Source organism: Teleopsis dalmanni, chromosome 1, assembly GCF_002237135.1.
Source record: "Teleopsis dalmanni isolate 2A chromosome 1, ASM223713v2, whole genome shotgun sequence".
Classification (NCBI taxonomy): Eukaryota; Metazoa; Arthropoda; class Insecta; order Diptera; family Diopsidae; genus Teleopsis; species Teleopsis dalmanni.
Window position 1 is genome coordinate 187,835,024 of NC_051846.1, and position 20,168 is coordinate 187,855,191.

Here is a 20,168-nt window from a genome sequence, read left to right on the forward strand (position 1 = left end):
TTACGCGGACATATGGTTCTGCCATCAGAAAAATTCGAACATTTCGAAATAAAGCATTATTGATAGATATATAAGGTCTATGCTACATAATAACACTCTTATTCAATTTCCTAAAAATCGAATAGAATTTTGTGTTACAATAACAATACAATGTATACAATGTTATGACGTCTAATATTTTCAAAAATTTTAACACTCAAGCTCCATATTTTAACACTCAAGCTCCATATGCTTATCTGTTTCTAATTCTAGTGTGCCAAAACAAAAGAATTTATGCTTTTAATATCACTTTCTTAAAGTACTGACATAAACCACATATTATCATCATAAATTACCAGATTACCATCATAAACCACAGATTATCACCACAAACCCGACTACCATCAATGTTTGAGTAACATTTCTTAAGCTTATAGTTCCAAAACACTCAAAAAGTTGACAGAACTTTGCGTTGGAACAGAGCAATTTTGTTTGTACGGTTAAAAAAATGTATCTAAAGACAAAGCGATGTTTTTCGATAAGATATCAGAAGAAATTAAGAATCAAAGAAATTCTGTTAATAAAAGATGACAATGCTACTCTATCTATCATTAGAAAACCCCAAATTTATCAGAATATTGTACTAAGACATATGTTAAAAGCTCCATGGTATATCAGAAATAAAAAAATACAGAAACACTTTAGAGTCCAGAGTGTGCAAAAGTATATGAAAGACAGAGCGCTGAAATTGTTCGATTCTGTGAAAGCGCACACTAATTTAGAATTGCACTCTCTCAAATCAAATGTAATATTCTAACGGAATAGAAAGATATGGTCGTCTTCAGAGTATGCTTTTATTAAATCATCTGACTAATTTATTATCAGAATTCAACGGGACTTTTTTTACAGTAGATCAACTAAATGGTCACAGACATTATTGAGTACAAGTGCTTTAGACATAAACTTACATTTGATTAAGCAAAGAAGAAGAAGAATAATAGATGATATACCAACATCAAAAGAAATAATACCTTAAGATCTATATATTTCAAGTGACAACTATCCAGAACTTTAAGCAATCCTTCATAGATACAAGTATATAAGTGCAAATATAAGTGACAATATGAGTGATATAATTATAAAAATATAAAAATAATATATTAAAATGATAATGCAACTCTTTACTTTTAGGATAGAGTGGTGATTCTTAGCGATAAATACTTTAGGCAACTCTCAAAAATATAGGCACATAGGAGAAAATATGAGCGATTATATGAGTGATAATACGAGTGAAAATATAAGTGACAATATGAGTGATAATGTGAGTGACAATATGAGTGATTCTTAATATTCTAACAAGCAACATTTTTTCAATTTAATTCAATATTATATTCAATACATAAAGTCAATCTGTCATAACTCGAATTTCTATAACACGAATTTTCTATAACTCAAACTGAAAAGAGTGCAATAGAGTTTTAGAGCGCAAATTTCATACCATTCTGCTTCCTTAAATTAAACTTCTATAACTCAATTTTCTCTATAATTCGAATAAAAATATTGTCACGTGCCAATAGAAATATGGGAAAGTGCATTCTATAAGTTGAATTTTTGTTTTAAGTATGAATCCATTTTGGTGTTAGGGGAAGTTCCTTTCCCCAGATCAGAGAATTAGAGAATTTAAAAAATCTGTCTCCATAAGTCGTCGAACCTCCTTTTCTTTGCAAAATAGTACTTCGAGTTATGGAAGTATATATAGAAGTATTATATAGAAGTATTATATAGAAGTATTATGTAGAAGTATTATATAGAAGTATTATATAGAAGTATTATATAGAAGTATTATATAGAAGTATTATATAGTATATTAATAGTATATCCGCAAGAGTAAAGAATTAGATAAATCACTAAATTTTATATTATTCATAAATCAAAATTATTAATTATTATTATTATTTATTTTAACTAGAATAATTTTTCGAAAAAAAGTCATTTGTGATATTATTTCTAACTACGAAAATATATATAAATTTAAATGAATCTTGTGACTAATTAACAGCTTTTTTAATTAAGAACAGTTAAATAAGCAATTAAGCACTTTTTTATATGTTCATTAAGTTTCTAAATTAAGGCCAAGGTCATTGATTCACTACTCCAAAATAAGATTTTAATATCTTAACTAAATAAATATACAAAACTTTGTGCATGCAATCCAAAATTTTATTAACCAACCATAAAAATATTAATGATTTAATAGATTTTGTGCTTTTAGCAATTTGTTTATAATAATTTAATGAATTCAAAATTTTACTCTTTTTCCTGTTCTGTAAATATTTTTCTTTCATTTTCCAGATTTTGTACTTTTAATCTTTTTATTTGAAAGTAATTTTTGTTTCTCTTATTTATTTGGTATTGTTTTGGTTTAAATTTTGTGTTTACTTAAATTTGAAAATGATTTGTTATGGAAATATTTATTTAACAAAAACAAAATGTAACAAAGGAAATCATTAAGTGCAAATTTATGCACTTTTGTAAAATAATAATTTACGTTAATTCTCAGAAAACAAAAATAAATTAAACAAAAAAATAATCAAAATTCGTATGATCGTATTGCAGATTTTTGGTTATAAGATGCATGTGAGCTGTTTGATTTTCAATCGGATTAAAGCTAGCTATTAGACATATTTACTTTGTGCTACGTATAGTAAAAATTTTAAAAAATGTTCACTTCCACTTGGGAGTGTACCGATTTATGGTTCTGTCATGAATTCTGTTTAGTCTTGTCAGATTATGACAGAATATTTAAAAATTTGTAACAGAATATTTTCTCTCTGATCTATTTCTATGATAAGTACATTAACGGACCTATTCTGTACACTTTATAAACTTGTCAAACATTGACACTTGTCAAAATTGACTGCTGTAAAGGTTTTGGTATTCTGTGACATAAATAAAAAGCTCTTTTTCTTATTAGTTGTCAATACTATAAATGCTGTTGACAACTATAAAAATATGCTTTTTTTAAGCATTTTTTATTTTTTGCATGCATGACAAATATTCTTAACTAAAATATACGCTCTTTACAAGCATATTTTTTATTGTTATTTGAATGCATGAAAAATGCAACTTAAAATATGTGCTCTTTACAAGCATTTTTTACGAACAGTTACGAACAATTTTCTATACAAAACACGTTACACCATAGTGTGGTGAGAAGCACTAGGTACTTGAGCTTTGAAATTTGTCAAGATGTGTCCAGAATACCAAAAAGCTTTCTGCTTTTTTTCTGGTCCGTAAGAATATCGAATAGATTTATACTTTAGGAAGAGAAAACTTGTAATGAATACAATCTTTCTGGCGAGTGCAGAATTCTGAATAAATTAAAAAATAATGAGTTCCTCTTTGTGCACTGATCTGCAACTATAACTTCTCTTGTACTTGTTTTGATCCAAAACTAAGACAGCTGCATTAAGAATATCGGACAGACGAATACTGTAAGATCATTAAATAGTATTTGAAGCTCTGTCGAAGATTTAAGGTGGTTTCAAAACTTTGAGTTTGTCCTTTATACAAACTAATACCTTGTAAAACTTAAATTTTATACCCATTACACAATCGGCCAATAGACCTATCTAAGTGAACCTTTTGGATCGCCGGCATAATCTAACCTAGGCTACAGCTACTGCAACAAAAAAGTACATTATTGACAACATCTCATTAGACAGCAAATTGATAAACTAATTTATGTATATTTTATTCTTATAATATATTAATATAAACTATATATTTAAAATTGACCAGTAATAATTATTAATTTTTTTTGCTTATTTCCAGACACTCTAATGTAATGTAAATACAACCTGAAAACTCGAATATTTCAAAACAAAATTTAACAAAATATGTTTCTAACATATCATTTAACATTGAAATTCATATAGTATTCTTATAACAATATAAAATAGTAATTTCCTCAAAAATGGCACTAAGTCAGGGTAAGTATAGACCCACTATATCCGCCATTGATGAGGTGGATGATCGAAATCTGAAAAGTGACGAGTTACAAAAACAACAAATCGAAGGGAGCGAAACTGCTCCATTGACAATAAATCAACAAAAATTTAATATTGACAATAATTTATCGCGAAAAGATCTAGAAGCACAAAATGATGGCGTCGGTGGGGGTAGTGATAGTAGCACTCAAGCTGAAACCGCGAACCTAAGTGGTAATGCCAGCACAAACAGACTGAGAGGTAAGTATATAATCTGTAAGAGCTTCATTTGCTTACAAATGCACTATATCACATTATAAAATTGTGTTTATCTTTAAATAAATGTCTTCCATCAGCACTCCATTGCACTAATAAATGTACAACGAATTTTTCGTTAAAGACTTTTTGCTTTCAGGACGTTTATCAGTTGATGCGTTAATGAGATTATCGCGTAAACGTCGTATTTTATATATAACGACTGCCTGCTTTTGTGCCTTACTTATAGTGATTATAATCGTATTGATAGCTTCCTGGCCAGAAGTGCCGTTCTATTTCAAAGCGAAAGTCTGTTTGGAAAAAGAGTGTGTAGAAGCCAGTCAACAAATTTTGCTTTGGGCTAACACCAGTAAGAGTTCCTGTCGAGATACATATGAGTGGGCGTGTGGTAATTTTGCGCATGAGTACGCGGCTAACGATTATTTTGTTATTAAGCGCGGTGAATGGAATTATAAAACTTATAATGAGTATGAAGGTGGGTGCACTAATTCTTAAAACTGCTTTTGCTTTTATTTATTGCATTATTGTTGTTTGCAGAATTGAATGAATTAAACCGTTTCATATCAATGTTGCCATCATTTGACGGTTCATCTACTGTGGAGTCTATGATTTCGAGTTTGTATCGAACGTGCCGTGAAATAGATACATTAGATAAGAGCCAGTCGAGTTTGTTATTAAAACAAGCCATTAAGTCAGTTGGTGAGTGATCTAAATAAGATTATGTAAATATTTTTACTTTTTTTTATTATAAAGGGAAGAAAAACTATTACATTAAATGAAAGAGTAAAGAATAATTTTCTTAGAATGACTTTTTTGTGTATTTTATATGCAGCTGCACTAAATGGGTTTATTATTTTGTTTAAAAAATTATAGTTGTTAGTGATTATTGATCACTAACCCAATAGCTCAATTAGGAGTGGTGAGAGGCACTTGATTGTAAGGACAGATGGCAGTTACAGTATTAACAAGTTTGGTTCATGGAACCATTAGTTGGTGTTGAATAAAGCTCGTTGCCTTCTTAATAATACGAAAGTATTTTTACGATTATTAAATATTATTGACGATAATATATTATTGATGGTACGTTGAGATATCGGCTACAAAGTTAAAATAGTACTTGGTGATGAATAATGATTGTAGTCTTGTTAATAATACAAAAGTATTTTTACGATTATTAAATATTATTTAATATAAATATTATTACGATTATATTATATTATGATTATTAAAGAATATATTATTGATGGTACGTACGTTGAGATATTGGCTACAAAGTTAAAGTCAAAAACTCCTGAAAGTTAATCCATGTTTATAAAAATTTTTAAACTAGAATCTTATTTCGTTTATAGTATAAATTTTATTATATATTCGTTCAATAAACAAAAAAACAAAAATTGTGTGGTTATAATAATACTTTTGTGCCTTGCTTAAAAAGTGTTAGGTTCATTAAATTCCTAATTGGATGGTGGCAAGTATGTATTGCCTTGTGCGCTTCCAGATCCACTACTAATACTGCTACCAATTCCAGAAAAGCCGCCAGTGCCAATACTACTGGTACTAATACCAGAAAAGCCACCAGTACCAACACCACTGCTACCAATTCCAGAGAAACCACCAGTACCCACACCACTGCTTCCAATTCCAGAGAAACCACCAGTGCCAACACCGCTGCTACCAACACCTGAAAAACCACCAATACTACCACTGGTTTGGTGTACATTGGTAGAACTAGCACCAAAATCACTGCCACCGCCCAAGGATCCAATAACTGATTGTACTTGTCCCACACCACCGTCGGCATGTTCAGAGGTACCCTCAATTTTGTCATATTCAGCTAATTTATACAGAGAAAAAAAAAGTTAGTAAAGTATTTTTAGTAATAATGTCCATAAAAATATTTATAATACCTTGAATTTGTTTTTGAGCATGTGTAGCTTCATCTTCAGTTTTGTATTTAATGAAGAATACTTCTGGCTTGCTGGGAACAGTTGGTGCTGGTGTGGCAATGTCGTTAACCTCCAAAGCTGAATCCTTTTTGGACAATACATAAATGACTGTTTTCTCTTCTTTAGGTGCGTATTCAGCAGAAAGTTTAACATTAGCGCTGCTTGATGATGGTGCCTTAATAAATACAACACGATAGTTCTTTTGTGGACGTCCAATAACAAAGTGTTTGGAACGATCTAAAGAATCATGATCCTCAGGTGCAGAAATAGTAAAGAATTGTTTGTGTACGAGTGGTGCTTCAAAACCGCCCTGTTGTTGTTGATGATGTTGTACACCTTGTCCAGTTTGTACACCAAATTGGTTATAACCAGTGTTACTGCTGCCAGTATTTAAGGTACTGAAAGTATTTGTTGCACTACCAAAACTACCAGATGGTCTATAGTTACTGCCACCAAAACCGCCGATGCTACCGCCGATGCCTCCGCCGATACTACTGCCGATGTTTCCACTTGATACACCATAGTTGTAACCTTGTGGTTTGGCGTAAGCAACTGCTGCTAAAGCACACAATGTCTAAAAGTATATAGAGACAAATAACAAACATTATAGTTCAATTCTTTGTTATCCTTTCAAAACATAAAGATCACTTTCTATTGAAATGTTTAAAGGTAATTTTCACACAACACTAAAAGTATTCTACTGTATTTACCAAGAACAAACGCATTTTTATAGTTTTGGATTGCTTTATTGCTCTTCGAGTGTATAAACTGAAACTGATGTTATTGCTCAGATCATCTCGGTTTTTATAGTCAAAGTTTAATCTTTACTTTAACGTGTGTTTTAAATTACCTGGTTTTTGGCTTTTGGAATTAAACTACTAGTAATTTAAAAAAAATGAATAAAAAAAAATTAATAAGATGCCCAATAGCATTTGAAATGCTCGTTTTTTTCTAATAATTTGTTTTATATTATTTTTTTGTTTTGATTAATTACTGCTCCCAAGTTATTGGTCAAAATGTGTTTCGCAGTAGCTTATCAGAAAGCCGCGATATCTTCTCAGTTTCAGTCAAACTCTTCGCATCTCAAGCTCAAGCATTTTTTTTTGCTCTTAGCAGCTGTCAAACGTATTTTGGTATATGAGTAATTAATCAAATGGTTAAAGTTTGGTCAAACAAATAAAAAATTAACGTCATCATATCCAAAATTACCGAAAATTTACATAATAAGCCGCGTACAAATAGTATTCGCAAAAAATGCAGTTTTCAAATATGCAAATTTAGCATTGTTCCCAATGCTACCTTATTCGTCATTCGATTGTTCAATTATTATTTTATTTTATATTATTTATTCAAGCCAAATTTGCACAACTGTTTAGCGATAAATTTACGAATGCATTTTAATTGATTTGTTAAGGAAACAGTTTTGGGAATAACCATACTATAAGTCAAAGTTCTTTACGAAGGTTTGTGATTGATTTTTGTTGACAACAATATATTTCATTATAAAATAGTACCAAGACTAGAATAAACAATGTAAACAAGTTTAACAATTAGAAAAATATATTTCCTATATACAGTTGTTCTAACTTATTTATTTGCATTAATCATCAAGAGGGGGATTAAAGTAGTAGTGCTTGAGAGTAGTGTTTCAATACATGATAGACTGTGTACATTTTTCAGGTAAGAAAGTGACCTGATTTGATGTTGGTTTCTTGTATTAAACGTACTTCTAATGCCTTGTCTTGACTATGTCATTTTCAATGTCAAATATTGTCAGTACAATGAAAACAGGTAGTCATATGATGTCATATTCGAATTCTTTTCACGTAATAAAAACGCATTTGACACACCAGTCAATTATAATTGTCATTTAAAATGACATAGTGAAAACAAGGCATATGATAATGAAAGAATGCCTTCTAGCACAACTTGATTAATTTCAATTGTAGTTATTTGAACCTCTCTCTCTATCTCTTTCTGGGATCATCAGGTTGTTTTATGGTGGCCGAAATGTGTTTGTAACAAGAAAGTGATCTGAGTCGATGTTGGTTCCTCGTATTAAACGTACGTTTAAGATGTCGATAGAGTATTTTTGATCACAACTTTATTCAATTTATTTTCAGTTATTTGATTCTGGGATCATCAGGTTGCTTTATGGAATTTGGTAATGAGTACTATCATGTTTCTAGTCGCGATGATACTTGTGTATTAATACGTATTAATTGTTCTTCAAATATTTATTATGCTATAATACGATTGTCAAAATATTACTGATCATATTTCATAAGTACCAATAGGTTCTAAATATTTTATTTAGTAGACATAGAAGTGATAATAAAAACATACTTAAACGACATTAAGAATGTCGAAAGAGTATTGATTCCTATGGGATCCATACTTGTTGTGTCGCAGTTGCGAGAGTTCAGGTTGATTGTGTGAAGTGGTACCGTTTCTCAAACCAATAGTATCAAATCTGATTGTTCTGCGGATTATATAATGCTTTATTAGATGTTTTATTCACCATAATCTTCACTCAATTAAATTTTTTCCGGGTAAAATAAAACAGAATTCATTCGTTAGTAATAATTTTCTTACACTCAAGAACGGAAAGTTCTTTAGGGGTAGTTGATACCCCTAAAGAACCCCTAAAGAAATACCCCTAAAGAACTTTCCGTTCTTGAGTGTAAGAAAATTATTGCTAACGAATGAATTCTGTTTTATTTTACCGGGAAAAAAATTTAATTGAGTGAAGATTTTAGTGTTGATATATATAGTAAACAAGTATATTAAAGCTAATAAAAATGTTATCTTTATTATCTAATATTAAAAAATTTTTTTTTACAAATTTTTTTTCTTTTTTATAGAACATATTTATCATAAAATTCTTAAGTATTCAAATTCTTTTCTGTATATCAGTCTCTGATTCTCTAAAACACTTTAATACTATATCTTACTGAATTATATATGTATATTCATTCTTTGGGTAAATTTAATTTGTTCTTAATATATTACTAGAACCGAGCTACTTCAGCTTTCTAATCAATATCTCTAATAATCATCATATTGTTAAAGATCCAGGGAACTGTGTGTAACATTCAGTGTCAACCAGTTCCATATAAGCTAACTTATGCCCAACTCTTAGTTCTCTGAAAATGAAATTTTAAAATAAACTTGTATTAATGACTTATTTAAGACTAACATGTTTAGTTTGTCTAATCACGCATTTCTATTAACCCATCATCAAAGATTTATGTCTCATTAACAAAATGATTTATTGAGGTTTCCGCATACCTCGAAATTTTATCAATGAAAATGCCAAATTCATCAAATCATTTAGAATTTGCTGAAAAAATCTACAAATTGCTTAAAATAAACTTAGTAACTTTAAAAAAGTTGCTTAGACTGCGAAATTTATTTTCCAGTTTGTAAAATTATAATAGTTTAGAAACACGTTATAAAAATATATACATTTTTTTAAATTTAATTAAATCTTAAGAACTCTTAAAAATTTAATAGTTTTATAAGAGACAGTCAGAATGTATTTACAGATATAAATTTCTAATAGAACAACCTTAACCACTTAGCAAATTGATTAATGATATTGAGAAGGAATCTATTTACATTATGTTATGATGTAGACAACTTCTGTAATATAATGAGGAATATGCAGGGTTCTTGTTGAATTAATATTTACTTTCCGAATATTATCTAAATAGAACAGATATAAAAAAATAAATTTCCCTTAACATAACTTAAAAGTGATTATACATTGGATAGTGATAAATCAGCGATTATTTTCTCTTTAGAATTACAGCATAAAGTTAAAACATAAAATTATGAAGTGAAAGAAATTGCTGATCATAAGGATCCATAAATAACTTAAAGACTTCACATTAAATTCTTTATATGAATCAATAAATAGTCTAGTTTGGCTCTCTAAGTTTTTTGATAAAATATTTCTGATCTTTTTGATGTGTCCTGTTTACGTCCTAAAATTGATCAACCCTTTCGCTAACATTATAGTCATTTTACTTTCTCTTGAAATGTTTCAAAACTTCATTAAATAATTTGTAAAAATTATGCATGCAATTAAACAGTTTATGTTATTTTTATAAAAATCATACTATATGTATACTGGAGTCTGAAAGAACCTCAGGTATGATTTATTTCGTTTTAATCCTTATGAAAATTTTGCTGGATTTATACGTACAAATATTTAATATCTACGGTATCTTTTTAAATCTATTTGGTTCCATGAATAAAGTAGATTATTATATTAAAATTTTTATGTGGTCAGACCTGAGAACTAGAACTGAAAGTATTTATTATTTGCGTTTTTTGCTGTTAGAAAATATGGCATAGGTATGTTAGCTACCGCCCAGTGACCGACCTAACAAAATTGTCTTGAGTGTCATCATTTCGACACTAGCTTTACTCGTGAGAATTGTCACTCTTACACTCTTTCTCTGCACATAAACTTACAGCAAAAACTCTCTTGAGAGTACACTCATCAGTCAATCAGTCAGTCAGTCAATTTTGTTCGTTCAACAGGTTTGATGAGAAAATAACTGTTCCGAAAAAGGGATAAAAAAATTTCATTTTGGCTTAATTGTCCACCTAATAGTAGTGTCCATTCCACAGAAGTGTTTGGTAGAAGAGTTTTCTTAGTATATAATATTATTTTATTCATTTTTTATTTAACTAATAATTTATGAATGGGCTAATGGGTCATTTAAATAAAAAAAATCTATAATTTATTATGTATATTTAAAACAAATTATATTTTATTTAGATATTTTCCGATATTTTGATTTCGATAGTCATCTTCAGGGAAATATCGCAAAATATCTTAATAATATCTTATTTTAAGTCCTGAATAGTAGGTTCCTTAAAATATTATTTTATATAATATGATGTATAAAAATAAATAATATTATCTGCTTATTATAATAAAAAAAATATATAATGCTTCTTTAAAAAATATATATATATATTTATTAAGTATTAGAGTTGAATTTTAAGTCAGTTATGACTATTTTACTTGAAAGAAACCAGAGAAAACTAGAGAGGGAACTGTTAAATTCAAATTAAACATTTTATAAAATAACAAAAAAAAATTAATTCAATTCTTCTACATTCGTTCTAATATAACACAGCAAGTGAATTTGTTAATAAAATATTCATATTAAAATAATAAAACTCCAGAAAAATTAACGTATAGAAAAAGTCAAGTACGGCTTTGGGTCAGTTGTAAAGGTGCGCTGACTCTGAGCTTCAAATTTGGCAGGACACGAGTTCGATTCCTGGTACTTGCAGTTTCAAAAAATTATTTATGAATAATTAAATATAAGAGATAATTACAAGACCACCGATAATGGGTATTTGTCAATACTCTAAACTGTTGAAAATTCAATTAATTAAGATAATATAAAAATAATTTTTGTTGTTGTAATTTACTGCTTCTCGAAATCTTTCTAATAATTAAAAATTAATAAAACTTTTTTGTTGTTGTAATTAAGTACTGTTTGAACTCTTTCTATTTTTGTTTAGTGAATAATAAGTGTTTAATTTAATAATTTCGTGCTTAAAATCACAATTTATTATTACTTCATGGACTTTAAAGTTTCCTCCTTATAGTGTTTATGGTATTATTGCTACATACCTATAGAGAACTTCTGCAGAGTCCTATTTTTTTCACATAAATAAAAAAACTATTTTATATGCATATATTACATTTTTTGAACTGGATGATGGCACTTAACTTTATAAAATACATCTGAAGACTGAGATATAAAATTTGAATTTTAGCCTCAAGTGCTACTAGATTCATAAATAATTTGACAAATTGTCATAAATTATTTAATTGATTATCTAAACTGGTGCAACTTCATTTGAGTTAGACTCAAAACCTTATCACTCAAACCAGAAACAACCTCAGTGCTTATGACTGAGTAAGTAAATTGAACCAGTTAAGACCAAAACTTGATCACATGGCAACGCCAGCAGCGCATAAAGTCACTGCAACAAAGCACCTGCAGTCATATAATTTAGGATTAATTTTATTAGTTTTTTTTTATTTATCCAAAATGTTGTCAACATCTTTACAACTTGTTGGCAATTTACAGTAATCAATTGAAAATTTATCTCATAATAATGTTAATTTGTAATTTAGCCCAACTGAGCGGCAATAAGAGATTTGAACTTGAATTTACTTAAGAAAATCTTTTAACTTAAAAATGAATATTGTGAAGTGTTTTTTTCCTTGACTGGTTATTAATAAATATTAGTTTTAATAGCTTTTTCATTTTTATATTTTAACAAATATTTTTATTAATATTTTATTTATATTATTTTTCTATTTGTTGACCTTAACTTGTCCGCCACCTTAGAGTTGTATCTTTTTGACCCATGGCAACATCGCTTGCATTTAATTACAAAATTTCAAGATACTTAAGAGCCGCGTTTGATGATATTTGGGATACGAAAACCCATTGGCAACTGCATTCGTTAGACAATTTCTTGCGATTTTTTTTCAGGTAAATCTCATTTTAATTTTATGATTTATGGATTAATTGCACCTTGAATTTGTTTTCATCTATAAAATGGTTCGTAAGTTAATTGGTATTTTCCAGAATTTTATTAATATCTACATAATTTAAACATAATTTTTAGGATTTCGTTAGTAATTGAATTTGATAAAAATTATTTTCAGTTTATATCTTAAGTGGATACTTTTCTCAGTAGTTGATGAGTTCACAGATGTCGTAATCATTATCATTATAAATTTTTCCATGGTATTTTAGTATTTTGGTTAAACCAATCAGTTGGATTTATTTTATTATTTTATTTGTTTAAAAATAAAAAATTCACCAAAAATTTATTTCTGCATTTTTTTTTGTGTTGACATTAATTTCTTTATTTCAATATTCGTTTATAGTTTTATATTCAAAATTATTTAAAAATTAATAAATTAATAAATTATTAAATTTTATTATATTTTTAAAAGATATTGATTTAATTTTTGTATAAATACTATTAATTTTATACTACAAGACTTAAATATTTTGAATTCGAAATGCAAATTTTGATTTAAGGTGCGAAAAACCAGCAGGGAGTATTTATTATAAATTAAATAGCGATTACTTGGATTTTGTAAGATAATACAAATTATGAAGTAAGAGATATGTATGTGAAGCAGATCGATGACAGCAGATAGTAGACAGCAATAGGGATAGGAGGAAGAGTAAGTGATGATTAGGGTTATAGAGTTAAGGTTAGGGTTGTTGCAATTTGCATAATGGCTTAATTCTGGACTAAACCTTACTTTTTCGTATTCCTTTCCAATACTGAAACACTAACAGAAATTGTTCAAGGCACTTTCGTTTAGCTTTTGGACATAGATCCGAGTATATCGTCAGGATTCACATATTGGTTAGGTTAGGTTAGGTTACTGGGGCCGTCCGAAGACCCACTTAGACCATGAAGTCTATTGAGATACCCTAAAGAATTTGACACCTGTCTCTATAACCACCTGGTATTGGCTACAAAGCCATTGACACGAGCTATGTAAAAAGAATCTACCTCTCTTAGTGAATAGAAAAATTGCGACTCTAAGTAGGAAAGTCTATGTCTTGCGAAGGCAGGACACTATAGCAGAAGGTGTGTTGGTGATTCCTTTTCATCATCCTCCATGCAATGCCTACAATGTAAGGAGGTGCTGATGTTGAGCCTCGCGGCATGTCCTCCCAACGAGCAGTGTCCCGTAATAATTCCCACAATCCTGGATAAATTTGCTCGGGATAGGTTGATTAATTCCCCCGATCTTTTCTTACTTATTTTTGGCCAAAATTCCTTGGTTTTTATGCAGTTGGTTACTGCTGACCATCTTCTTTCAAAAAAAAAAAAAAAAATTAAAAAAAATAAAAATATATAGTAATTTCAGATTTACTAGGTATCGAGATATATATCTTACAAATAATAGATAGCAATAGAGGTGGGAGTTAGAGTATGTAAAGAATTGTTTTGTAAACTGTGCCATTTTAGACTAATCTATTTGCTTGTTAGCGATTGGCTTTTGGGCATAGACGCAATGTCACAGTTATAGCTCGTTTATACCGTTAAAGAGTCCTTTAGTCATTGTTGACAATTTAATTTTGGACATTAATCCTGCCATACTCATATGACCAGTTAAAGCCATTTTATATTAAACAGTTGTGGTGTAAGATGTTTGGTCCTTGTTAACGGTTGAGAAGTTTTGGACATAGGCCTGGGTATAATCTTATGACTAATTTAGTAAATAAGATTTCAGATTAAATAGTTATGGTGGAAGGAATTTAATAGTTGTTGATGTTTGAATTTTGACATAAATCTTGCTATATTCTTATGTCCGTCAATAGTTCAAGCGATTTTAGATCAAATAACTGTCTCTGTGTTTAGAGGCGTTCGGTTACTTATTTCTTACTTATTGTGGAGATGCCATGCCTTGGAAAGGCGCGGGATTATGATTCTTGTAAACTGAGCTCGCGAAATTCGAACACCTATTTTAAATTGATATTGGCAGTCTTGAATATTGCTAAGATATGAAAAAATTTCTTAAAGAAAAATAGGTAACTTTTGAAACGAAAATGTAGGTATCATAGCAAGCTTCAAAAGGTTAATTCCTAATTATTATAAGGGGGTACGTCTAATAACTAGAGTTCTAGTAAAACGCAACGGACTTATAGGCTATCTATGTAAAGTCTGTTACAGATTCACATTTATACTTAATAACATATTTGCTTTGATTTTTACGATAAAAATTATAATATATATATACAAAAGCATGTGTTAGTTAAAATTTAAATAAATAATAAATAATTGATTTATAATAATGGTATTAAAGATTTATTTACACAATCTTACAAATTGCTTAACCACTCATTCATTATAAAATAAAATCAATGCATTTTTTAACTTTACCCAACATTTTATGTTGATTCGATTCAAATGATTTTTTATAGATTTTTATCCACACCCACAGGTGTTAAAGCATAACTAAAATTTTCTTTATAAACACAATAAAAATCTTAGAAATCTATGATTAACTAATTTTCAACCGCAATGTCAAGGCCAACAAAGACCGGTAGTTAAATTACACATATTCTTCGGTGTTACCTAATGACTCGTAACTCTTGTCTTTCGCCATTAAGTTGTCAAGAAATTTTTTTAACTCTTTTTTATTTTTTTTATTTTTATTAATGTTTTATTATGTGAGCATATCAAAGTCGGCACAGGGAGTGCTGCCAGTCTGCATCATTATAAATATCATGAATTTTAATTTTCTTAAGACGGTAATAAAAATTCCGCACTGGCACATAAAAGCATTATTAGATGCCTGATCAACAAAGATTAAGCATCTTGAGTGAGCATAAAAGAAAATGCATAAATTTTCAATTAATTTAAACAATTTGAAATGAGAAAAAAATTATTAAAAAGTTTTAAATGTATAATTTACATTGTATAGCTATCATGTGTCTACGACATGCGTGATCATCACAATGGCTTTTTATGTATCTTTGAAATTCAAAAGAATTGTGTGCTTGCTTGTTTTTGACAATTAAAAGTCAACATTTGATGCAATTTACATAAAATACTATGATTTGTAATAATTATTTATTTATAATGCAATAAAATTTAAAAATGCAATAAAACTGCAATTATATGAAATCATGGGTTGATTATTTAGTTTTACATAGTTAATGCACTTCGACTTTGATACCTTAATCGATCCTTAGTTTGTATATTAGATAGTTTTGTTATGGTTCATATGATATGTGGGGCACTAATTATGTTCATAAGATGGTCAAGTCTGCTGTTGTGGAGTTTTGAATACTCAGATAGAATACGTTCAGATCTTTCAGCAAACATGTGATTTTATTTGGAGTTAGTCACTCTGTTAGTTGACTTGATATTTACTCACACTCGTACTTTTGCACCTTTTTGCTCGAAAAGTAAATAAAATACGCAAATTTAAATTTTATTCCAAATTTGTTTTATCTCCTTCAAAATATGCTCCTTCTGAAGCGATATACATATGCCAACGCTTAACCCAATCTTCCATACACTTTTCGTAGGCTCGTGCAGGTATGCCTTTTAGTTCCTTCGGCGAATTCTCTTTTACCGATTCAATCGACTCAAAACGCTTAGCACGAAAGGGCAAATTGAGTTTCGGGAACAGGAAAAAATCGCACGGTGCCAGATCTGGTGAATATGGTGCCTGAGCGATGACAGTAGTGCCGTGTTTAGTCAAAAAATCACGTACAACAAGAATTTTCCATAGTAAAAATCGCTAAATGCACTTGGGATAGTCTCACATTAATAGCTACTGTAAACAAACTAATTGACAGATGGCGCTCAAATTTGTACCATATGTCAAGAAAAGGTGTACCAACATAGCAAAAAATTTTTTTGAAAAAGGTCTATTAGTTAAGGAGTATTTAACAAACAACAAAATCCGGATATTTTTTTAGCAGGTATATATATATTATAACTAACAATAAAATAGAAATAACAGTGGAAAAAATAGAAGGAAAATTACCTACAGTGCAAAAAGGAAAAAAGTATACAAAAAGTATATGTAAATAATTCACACCCTAACAATATATATCTATGCAGCCTGGCACTTGCAATCCATTAAATTATATACAGACTATAAATTAAATAAAAAAAATTCGAATATGAAAATCATTGATGATGAGTATTTGGCAATTCTCGAAACGGCGTTGTATTGTATGGTCAGCCAATTTTCAATAAATTAATCAAATATTTGTTATGGGTTCTTTATTATTGTTCGAATCCTTCTAACTACTAAAAAAGTTTCTTTTTATCTTAAGATACGTCAAATTCGATAATTAACATTTATACATTAAGACTGAAAAGTTTTCGGAAATTCTCATTTAAAATTCGCTCGCTGTATATTTTTCGATATTTTAAGTTTATGTAGTTTGGCAGCACTGTCCTTAATTACTATGCCAAAAATGAGCGCGATCTGTCAGACAGTTCGTTTTCGGCAGCTGTTGAAACCAGTTCACCTCAGTAGTGCGTTGCGAAAAAAACAATGGAAAAAAATATTGAACAAAGAGTTTGCATCAAATTTTGTGTTTCGAACGAATTTCGTGTGCAGAATCGTTGCGAATGCTACAAAAGGCTTATGGGGAATCAGTTTTATCGAAAACTCAAGTTTATGAGTGGTACAAAGCCTTTCAGGACGGTCGTAAGACCGTCGAAGACATTTCGCAACGCACTACTGAGGTGAACTGGTTTCAACAGCTGCCGTAAACGAACTGTCTGACAGATCGCGCTCATTTTTGGCATAGTAAATAAGGACAGTGCTGCCAAACTACATAAACTTAAAATATCGAAAAATATACAGCGCGCGAATTTTAAATGAGAATTTCCGAAAACTTTTCAGTCTTAATGTATTTAATATTGTTTTAAAATATAAAAACAATAACAATAAATAAGCCATCAAATACATATAAAATGTACTATATAATATAGATTAAATATGCATATTAACAAGTTTACTAAATTCGAATTTTCTAAACGTTATGAAACTTTTTTCGCACTTATCTGAGTTGCAAGTTATTATATCTTCAGCAAAACGTTAGTTACTAATTATTAGTTTGTAATTATTCAAGTAAGACAGTAGGCACAAATTGCTTACTTGCATTATCGTTGTTAGCTGTAAGTATATAATTTGTAGTTGCGTTGGTGAGTACTTGATTTCATAAAAATTGTTTTGGCAAAAAACATGATATTGCAATATATTTTTTCAATATTGTTAGTATTTCGAATTCGAAATTTTGACAGCGTCTACAGTTTTACATAACTACATCTTCTATTGCTTAATTGCAACAAATCTTATGCATAAAAGTCAGGAACTATAAAACCTTAACTTTTCTCTTCTCTATTGCCGTATATCATTTCAAATAAATTAGTTTCCAATTAATATTTTTGTGTGTTTTTTTTCTTATTAAGTCAGTTTCTATGAACTGCAATTAATTTTATCATATGTCAAAATTCATGGTTTCACTGATTCGCAATATAAATAAAAATTGGGTTGTCATCAATTTGAAAATGAAATAAATTATGGATCCTACTTAAAGAATATACTGAGCACTACAAAAATTTTAAATGAATTTTATGCTTTTATTAATATTAAAATTATATATTGAATATTATTAAAATTGTATATATTTAAAAAAAAACTTTTTAGTGACAGCAGATCCTTAAAAAGTAAAAGGTTTTCAAGGCAATATATAAATCAAAATCCCTTGAATCGTTGACTAAGATTTTAACATACCGCATGTAGCGTACACAGTTTATCGCATTCATAGCTAATTTGCAAAAACTGCACTTAAAAAAATTTGCAAATCTAATAAAAATTAAGCATTTGTCAAAAGCTAAAACAATACGAAAAAAATTCGCAAAAACCTTTTAGTGAGCTAGGAGGTCAACAAGCTCCGTTCAGAAAAGCTTATAAAAGTCGATCTGTCCGCAAAGAAAAATATCAGAAGATAAAAATTTGAAATTGATTAACAATTCCGCCGTCAGTTTTGTTTTTTAAGTTTAGGTTTGTAAATTTTATGCAAATTAACGTAAAAAAAATCTCGTAAAATTGATTTGTTTTTTTTTTATAAAAAAAAAAACAATTTTTTTGTTTAAATCTTTGCATAAACAGCAATTAATTGAGGATGATTTGATTATTTACATAAATTGTCTGTTATCGGTTGAGGTGGGTGGCTTCTAATTTGGTTTAAAGTTAAAAAGAAAAATGTTTTATTTATAACTTTTGCTAAGCCTTAAACCGTTACCAATCTTATTAAAATTATATCATGTTAACAAATTTGTTGTTATTGGACTTTAAATAGATACTAATAAGAGATAATTTGTTACTAATTGTGTTTCAGAAATTAAGATATTCAACTGTTTTTGTCTAAGCCTGACTTGATTTAACTTGTATTTGTAGTCACTGCAACGTCAGTTATTAATTTGATTGAATCGATATATTTATTTTTATTAATTCATATAAAATACTTAACTTTACAGTTTTTACTTACTGGTATCTTTTATTTTTTAGTCTTATAATTGTGGTATGATGTTGCTACCATCTATGTTAAAGGACCAAAACTTATAGGATTATTGTCATCAATTTTAACAATAATATCTATGATCTATCTGATAAAAGACGTCTCCTTTCCTGCATTAAAAATATCTTGTCAGTTTAATATATTATTCTCAACAATAATATCTATGGTGTATGTGATAACATTAAGTATATTTTGTTAGGTTTGTATAACGAACCTTTTTCGCCGAGGTTTCGCTCGTCGGATTTCAAGTTCAGTCCTATAATAAAATTTTTGGATAGGAACAGTGGAAATTTATCAGTGTTATATTGTAGTTCTACCGCACGACGCAAATGGAGGCTTTGCTATAGAAATATAGATTTCTGTGTTGTGGAACCAATTGGTTCGTGATAGAAATGTAAATTTCTGCCAGACCTTGCAAGGGTACTAACGAAATGTGTATTTCGTATAGCCAGGAACGTTATATTTATTTGGTGATCCCAAATAGGAATTGTTATCACCTTGGGAATGTTCACTACCGAAATGTTGATTTATGTCTACGATTAGTGCTCAATAAAAAGTGTATTTTGTTGGTGGCATACGATATTGAATTTATTAAATTATGCTCTTGTTCTCAATAGTATAAGAAAATGGTCTAGAAGAGTTGTTCTTTTAACAGAATGTTGCTACATTTCATACTTCCAATGTAATCGTCGATTTTTGTGAGGAAAAATTTTAATGACATGTTCTATCTCTGTACTGCAATAATTGTAAACCTTAAAGATTCTACAAGTGTTGGTTTCCTTCCCAACTCGGTTTTTACTGTAAATTAAAATTATAGATTTAAAAATTGGTGAATTTATGTAAATGTC

At 29.1% G+C, this 20,168-nt stretch overlaps 1 protein-coding gene across 2 annotated transcripts in view; it reads left to right on the top strand.

The window, feature by feature from the left end:
• The first annotated feature begins 3,835 nt into the window (after positions 1-3,835).
• The window catches only part of LOC119670809 (protein gone early), a 45,681-nt gene continuing 29,348 nt past the window's right edge, over positions 3,836-20,168 (top strand). The window contains exons 1-3 of one of the 2 annotated variants that reach the window (XM_038081226.1): positions 3,836-4,229; positions 4,369-4,719; positions 4,782-4,943. In XM_038081226.1, the coding sequence (XP_037937154.1) occupies positions 3,956-4,229; positions 4,369-4,719; positions 4,782-4,943 (787 nt within the window). In that variant the 5' untranslated portion in view covers positions 3,836-3,955. The remainder of the gene's footprint in view (positions 4,230-4,368; positions 4,720-4,781; positions 4,944-20,168) is intronic. The other variant, XM_038081227.1, reaches the window with a different exon arrangement.